Source organism: Manacus candei, unplaced genomic scaffold (genome assembly GCF_025592945.1).
Source record: "Manacus candei isolate 608988 ecotype Guabito, Panama unplaced genomic scaffold, ASM2559294v1 h1tg000017l, whole genome shotgun sequence".
Taxonomy (NCBI): domain Eukaryota; kingdom Metazoa; phylum Chordata; class Aves; order Passeriformes; family Pipridae; genus Manacus; species Manacus candei.
This window is the reverse complement of record NW_026138065.1, coordinates 22,828,369-22,836,556: the sequence shown is the minus strand read 5'-3', so window position 1 is coordinate 22,836,556 and position 8,188 is coordinate 22,828,369. Positions and strand designations below refer to the sequence as shown.

The following is an 8,188-nucleotide window of genomic DNA, read 5'->3' as shown; positions in this document are numbered from 1 at the left end:
TTTCTCCTCTTAGCAGTGATTCATTGGCCCAGATTTTGGCCAAAATACCAATGAGAAAAACCAAGAATAATCCTACTCAAGGGAGAGAAGCTACATTAGGGGACAATGCAAAGGAAGACTAGCACCTATTTTGCCTATGTATGAGTGATCACAGATTTACAGTTCTACTCCTTTCTTTCTACAAGACTTATCCCTGAGTAGCTCGGACTTTTATAAATCTCAAGAAGAGATGATAAAGTTGAAGAATGGTTGACAGCAGAAAATGATCTGGTATAATCAAACAAACATATGGACAAGGAATCACCACTGTACCATGTTTTAAAAAGTGAGAAGGTAACTAACCCTGGCCTCACCTTCTTCTCACAACAACACACAAGATTCATCTTTCTCAAATTTATAAGCACTGTCCCTTCCTAAAAACAGAGTCATTGTGAGATGAGCATGTCCAGACTGCAATTGCAAGGGCCCCTTATTTGTACCATGAGGAGGCATACAGAATGCAGAAGGTTGGGTTTTTGACATTGTTGAATATCTTGACACAAAACAAAAACAACGTTAATTTTCATAGACAGCATAAAAAAATTAAGAGTAAGAAAGAGGGTTCAGTTTGGCATAATTCTAATCTAGTTTATACATGTTAGAGCTGTTACAATAATCTAAATTTGCTTCTGAGGATGAGATCATGTCACACATACAATAGCACCAGTGAATGGATTTTTTTTTTAACTAAATGTCATACACATGGTATCTCAATGTTTTCCTTGAAGTGGCTGAGTGATTTATCTCAACAGACTTCTGCACTTAGGAATTTCTTTACTCGAAGGTTCTCAAAGGTTCTCAAAGGAAGCAGTTTAATGCAAACTCTCAATATGTCACATTTTGGCAGTGACTGCTTAATGCAGCAGTGCACTAATGAATTGCTCCACTGCATCCTCTGATCATGAATATGAATCGGAGTACTATAAACTGAACTCAATGTACTGATAAGTGACTACATCTGATTGTGCCAGCAGCCAGATGATTTCCTCATTAATGAGCTGAACTATTAAAAGATGGAAGAATATGAAGCCAATCCAGCATTGCCTGAGCTTCTTTGCTGACATTTTTCTAGGCCTACCATAAACCTTTGTCAACTAGTGAAACTAAATTCACCCCCCAAAATCTTTTATGAATGAAGTTAAGACAAATAAAAGCTTCGAAGTTCAAATTCTGTTTCTGCTTACATGGAGGTGACTCCTTTGTGGTTGTAGAGTTTCTATTTTAATATGGGATAACAAAGATTTTGATAGTAAGAAATTATGCTCATCCTCTCTTTTTCAGTCCCTGCTGTTCCGAGTATAGCAGCCCATGGCTGCCAGTAAAAGACAGAGATCCTCATCTTTCTAACAAACTCGACTGTGCAGAACTTTTGAATTTATTAAACTGAGGACTACAAATTTATAGAAGGCACATTGCAAACACATCCTTTGGAATAACAGTAAGCTGCTAGAAATATTTTTTATGTTTTCAGAGTCTTATTCAACGTAAAGTATTTGTAAATAAAAATACATTATTGTCTGCAAGCATCGACATCTTGCTTTGCAGTTTAAATATGGCCCCATCTCACCTGGGAGCACGTTCTGTGCAAGTCCAGAATGAGGCATCTGGGTCAGTTGCAGAGCCCCTAATAATTCCAGATCTCTGCTCCTACACAAATGTGAAGTGTGGCTTATTTGGAAAAAAAAAAAAAAGTAAAACAAACAAACAAAAATAAAATTAAAAAAAATAATTAAAAAAAACTGTTTCTTGAAAGCTCCAGTACTGGACCAGAAAAGTAAAGGGCCTATCTGCGGTCACCACTACTAAGGCAAATCTGCCTCTAGAGGGCATTGCAAGCTAAATGTTTTCTCTGACAAGTGTTGAGAACATCTTGGATCAACCCAGAAGGCAGTTCTTAAATTACTTAAATTAAGAGATTTTTCTGTGTTTACAACATCAGCTATGTAGCAGTCAAACAAAGCTATTGGGCAGCAACACTGAAAGATCCTTAATCCATTGAGTAACAGCACGTAGGTTTGGCAAGAAAAGATGTTACCAGACGTTTCCTGATATCCCTGAAACGTCTTATGATGTGAGTTTTGAAGAACTTTTAGCACACAGTTGTTCCCTTTTAATGGCTCTGCCTGTATCTTTCTATGAACGCTGCCATCCCCACTGGTGGTTAAATCCAAAACTCATTGGTCATTAGCAAAGAGGTGCAAAGAGGCTTTGAACCATTAGCACCTGCCATGTAGGCCAGAGCATCTGATACAGGAAAAGATAACTTTAATATTTGACTCTCTCAAGATCCATAATCTACACAAATTGCTCAGACATAAGTGGACATCAAAGTATTATGTTCCAGGCTTTTTGTATGTTAGACAAAAATATCTAAGTGACATATTAGAGATACTTTGTTAGTGAGTATGATGAGTTCTTCCCAGTATGTGCTGCTTCCTAAAGGCATTGTTAAGCCTCTTCAGCCATGCAGTATGAAAAAGTCCAACGTTATTTTTTCCCCTCTGTACACGGGTACTAAATCAGTTCAAATTACAAAAACTACTCCTGTTTCTGCTGCTGAAAAGCAAGGAACACACTTGTCTTTGTATTGCTGCATGCTGAAGGCCATATTTTGTTATTCCAGAAAACAGCAACCAGGACTGAAATACATTCAGTGGGACAATTAGAGTAATTATGCTTCTTTTTCTGAAGACTAATATGGAGTTTCTTACATTTGTCTATTTTCCTACCACCACAGTGATTCTTTTTGATTTTCAGATACTGCTGTGACAATTTTCCTAAATGTCCAAGAGGCTACATATCTTGTAGACTCACCAAGATCCAGGAATCCCCCACAAATTTTCAGAGTACTCATTTCCTGGTGCCTCTAACTATACCCATTCTGCATGTTAAGATTTTGTAGTGTGCAAATGGATTTTAACATCTCCTATAAAACAGAAAAATCTTCTCTGAAGTACACACAATTTGGTATTACAATGCTATAAAACCAACAATTTTGTTGATGAGGAAAACCTAGAGTAAGTAAAATATTAAAACACATTAGTCAAATATTAGAAAAAGCAATTTGATAATTAAAACTGATATGGTAAACTGTATCAATAAGAAAGTTGAACACAATCAGTGTTTATACTGATAGACAGCTGGTTATGTAATGACTTCATCAAAATTTTTACTGTCTTGTTCACTGTATTATTGTAGTTAATTAAAATATCAAAATTTTAGCTTTAACTGGCTTTAGATAAAAACTGCAAGTTTGCTATATGCAAACATTTTGATTTAAGCAAAGCAGCAAAACAAAATGTTCTTTGCCAGACAGACACATTCACTTGCTTGCCACAGGAAGTTACCAAATGGAAGTGGTAGTCTATTCCTGGGTCACAGAAATTAGGTCTACCCCAGTACTAAAATGTATCTTTTATTTCCTTTCCTATACACTGCAGAGTTGCTAACATTCACTTTCAAACTACTTTTTGAATTGTCCAGGATGCTGAATTCCTCTGCTTAACAAAAATCTACTGGTGTGTTCTGTGCTATAATATAATTAATTCTGAGCTGCCTTTGTGATCAAAATAGTCCAACATGCTGTAGGTTTCCCAGGACTAGGTTCTTAAATTATTCCTAGTTGTTCCTTTTAATGTTGGGAGTTTTCTCCATTAGCCTCACCGTATACACAAAAAATGTAGAGGTAGGTTCTCCTGTCCAAGCTCACAAAGGTTCCTGGATTTAGCAGCATTTGGTTGGGAGTTTAAAGAAGTCAGTCAAAATTCAGCTAAAGTTTCTGAGATGAATATGCTTTTATATTTAAAAACATATTCTAGCTACTTCTCTGTCAGCCCTTTTCATATGTTTATATGCTATTTATGAGAGCAATAAAAATAATAAAAAGTCTCTACATAATGAAAGAGTTGGTAAAGGTCCCTCTAGAACAATTATTAAATGGTTAGTGTAAATGTACTGAATACGTGCTGCATGCACTTAATGAGAAATAAAAGAATTCTTGGATTTTGGTGTGGCCACACAAAATAGTTTGGATGCTACATGCTCATGAGCGACATAAATTCTGTTTGAACTCCAGATAAAGGTAAGAATTGGATTCCCTATGACATACAATTGGTAAAAGAAGCCCAAACCCCAAACCTCACAGGTAATATATTTGTTACTCTATTAATTTTGTGGATGTTTATTCATCCAATAAAATAATCAGACCTGGTTTTGTGTAAGAAAGTTTCTGGCAAGCAGCTATCTGCTTAGAAACAGAAAAGTCTGGTTTTTTTTCATAAGAGGAGGAAAGGTGTGTATGTATCAAACAATTACAATTAGAAGTGTTGGTTTTAACCTCCGTCTGTGCACTGGACCCTCAGCTATGAGCACTTCTGCCAGTGCAGTACAGGCTGCAAGGTAGATTTTGTTTTGTTCTGGGGTCAGAGATACTGAAAGGAAGAAAGAGAAAGAAAGATTAATCTGATAAAGGCATTGCCATTTCTAATCGAACTGATGGGAAACTGTGGTATGAAGTTAAAGAGGCAACACAGGGTGAATTACTGTGATGAACTACCTTAAAGCTGAAGCAATCAAATAGATAGCTCTCACATATAAAAATTACTGTGCCATCTTTATTCATCAACAGTTTTGCACAAGTGTCTCATGTTCAATCCCTTCCAGGAACAACTAAAGCACTCTGATACATTGGATCAGATTAAATCTTATCAGCCACTGAGGTGGCTGCTTTCTGCTTCCCAGAGTTAATTCTCATTGCCATGCAGAATAGACTTTTTAAAGCTTGAAAATAACAAACTTCAAAAAGTAGCACCAGTACAGTCCAGTGCCTGCACTCACAACCTGCTGGAACGGAATTGAAAGGGCTTTTACTGTGGTGTGTGATAGCAGGAAAACTTTTTCACAGCCTGATAGCTGAAAACCTATGGAAGGGAAATTTGTAACTCCTACTTCATAGAATCATACAATGGTTTGGGTTGGAAGGGAGCCTAAGTTTGTCTGTTTCCAAGCCCCTGGTCATGAGCAGAGACACCTTTCACTAGACCCAATTCAGAAAGTATTCACAAAAACAGACATCTCTTCAAGGTTTTCTGCACAGTAGTAGTGCACAGAAGAATCACATAACAAAATTCAGTAATAAAAAGCCTACCATGAACCACAGATAAACAGATATATTTGATTCAAATATAGTCAAATGATATGTAAAGCAAATAAGTTATCATAGAGAATTCAGCATAAAACTCCTGTAAAATTCGCTCACATAATTTTAAGAATTAGCTTATTATGATTTGCTCTTTAGATACGCTGAGGTCTTCTCATGATGTTGAATTCCTTGAGTCTTTTGAAGTGGATGGGCTCTGAGGATAATCACTATTTTGCAGGATTGCTTGCTAGTGAACAGAGTAAACTAGTATCAGTTTTGTGTCATCAAATGTGTTCTTCTTGCCAAGCATCACATGATTATGGCCTCACTTAACACAGGACTAGGAGTAAATACACAGGTAGTGATAAAGAAAATTAAGTGCATATAGAAAAACTGATCTAATAGTAAGGCATAGATCTTGTCAGAACTTTGTTTTTTCAACACTAAAGTTCTACCACCCACAGAAGTGCTAAAAGGATTTAAAAGAGTATCTTCCATGTAAATGCCTATCCTGCACTTCTGAAGACACGAATCCATAGCCAAAAAGGATGCCTAATAACACTGAAAATGATGAACAACAGCGATGAAGCAGATAGATTTATAGTTGTGAGGAAAAAAAACAGATGTAAATTTTAAACTTTCTTCTTTTTTAAACTCATTTACAAATCTGTAACGAATAAATGTGATTCCAAGTATTTTACTTGATGACTCTGGTTTTCTATCCTAAATTACTTATGTTAAATAAAATACAGCATTTTCAGAAATCATTTTCTTAAGCTAATTTTTTTTTAAAAAAACACAAAAAACTTTTTATAAATCCTGGAAGCCATATCGCTTAAAGATCAAGCAAAATCAATTAATGTTACTTCAGACATAGTATACATCACAGGAAGAGTACTTTATGGGACATTCAGTCAACATTCTTCTGTGCATTTGCTGAAATACATTTATTGATTACTTTTCAGGTGCCTTGTGTAGTTTCCAGGACAACTACACTATTTGCCCAGCGCGGGAGTAAGTTTTTCCAAACTTTTCGAAGAGAAAAATAGATGGTACCACTGTTCGAAAGTCCTAAAGAAATAAGAGAGACAAAAAAATGTTAAGTTTGGCTTAAATGGATGTAACTTTTTTTAAGGTATTTTAGAGTATATTGTCTTCTAGATACATTTCATTATATCAGTTGGAATTCAAATTATGCAAAAAAACAAATACGAAACAGATATTTTTTACATTATCACAGAATCAGAGAATATGCCGAGTTGGAAGGGACCCACAAGGATCATTGAGTACAACTCCTGGCCCTGCACAGGACCATCCCCAAGAATCACACTAAGTGCATGACAGTATTGTCCAAACGCTTCTTGAACTCTCTCAGGCTTTGTGCTGGGACCACCTCCCTGGGGACCCTGTTCCAGCTCCCAGACACCCTCGACCGGCTAGAGATGCTTTGCCTGATGGCCTCCCGGACAGGGTTGACCCTCCTGGCTGTCAGGGCACTGCTGACTCAGATTCAACTTGCTGGCAACCAGGACCCCCGGGTCCCTTTCTGTAGCACTGCCATCCAGCACCTCATTCCCCAGTCTGTCCGTACATTCATGGTTGCCCCACCCCAGGTGCAGAATCCGGCACTTTCCCGTGTTGAACCTCATACGGTTGGTGATTGCCCAGTCCTCTAACTTGCCAAGGTCTCTCTTCAGAGCCTCCCTGCCTTCAAGGGAGTCAAGAGCTCCTCTGAGTCTTGTGTCATCTGAAAACTTTCTTATTATCCCTTCCAGACCTGCATCCAAGTCATTTATGAAGATGTTGTATGAATATTACTTTGAAGAAGAGCACAAGAATTTATTTAATTGAAAGCAACTGTAAGTACTGCAAAAATTTCCTTCTCTAGAAATTAGATTTTATAGTCTTTTGCAAATTATGGTATTCAAAAGTGTATTATCCTCCTTGGCAACCAGGCAGGTTAAAGACAGCAAGAAAATCATGCTATATTTTAACTTTTCTACCTTGGTTAACATTAAAACATGGATATTAAACCAGTTCCATATGAAATGGTAAAAAATAAATATATATAAAATATGTATTAGTGGAAACAAATTGATTAGGAGTCCTGACAAGCAGGGTGACCCCTGAACACCTTTTTTTCTAGGCAAAGTTCATGGCTATTACATTCAATTTTTTAAAATGCAAATGCTTGCAAATCTAAATTCAATAAGAGAAATGCAAGAGACCCTGTGTCTTAAGAGTACAATGTCAATTCAGAAAACAAGCAAGAAAGTAAAATAAACTAAGTATTCTAACAAATTTTGATTTTGCTACTTACTAATAAATGCCCATGGTAAATTACTGGCAAGTCCATGCCCATTTAAGATCAAGGTTTTAAAGCATTTTTAATAAAATTATTTTCTTGGACTGTGAAATAATGAGAATAATATAACAATAGAAAATACTTGGTTTGCATTAAAATTGTTTTTCCTTTCAGAAAGCAACCTGCCACAGATGAACTCTCAGCTTTCCAAGATCTGATGATACATTTTTAAGAAGTTGGTCTGAGCACTTCCTACTGTTTTCTATTGTCAGCATAGTGCTCTGCAAAAGTGCATGGAACTGCACCATCTTGATAATGGGTCTGAGGCTATGTGTGAATGAAAGCCAAAATTTTTACCTTTTCAGTGCATTTCCCAATTTGAAAGGTTGACTTTTTCTTAAAAAGAGAATGAAAACTCTTTTTTTTTTTTTAATTACATGAAGCCAAATTATTATTCTCTGGATAATCTGGATTTAGCAACTTCACAGATCACTGTTCAGCTCCATCTCCACAAACAGAGCAATTCTGATGTCTGGTAAACTTCATGTAAACACTGACAGGGCCCACTTGAGTTTCATCTGCATTGCATGTTGCCAAACTGTGACCATATAATTTCTTATATCTCATATTTAAATTTGTTTGGTATGATTCTCCCAAAATTCTGGTGCAGAAACCTAAAAATAGCAAAGTAGAGATATACATTC

The 8,188-nt window shown here is 36.4% G+C and overlaps 1 protein-coding gene across 2 annotated transcripts in view; it reads right to left on the bottom strand.

The window, feature by feature from the left end:
- Nucleotides 1-5,946: 5,946 nt before the first annotated feature.
- Nucleotides 5,947-8,188, bottom strand: part of SPATA17 (spermatogenesis associated 17) — an 88,907-nt gene continuing 86,665 nt past the window's right edge. The window contains exon 9 of one of the 2 annotated variants that reach the window (XM_051782988.1): nucleotides 5,947-6,250. In XM_051782988.1, coding sequence (XP_051638948.1) covers nucleotides 6,170-6,250 — 81 coding nt within the window. In that variant the 3' untranslated portion in view covers nucleotides 5,947-6,169. The remainder of the gene's footprint in view (nucleotides 6,251-8,188) is intronic. The other variant, XM_051782987.1, reaches the window with a different exon arrangement.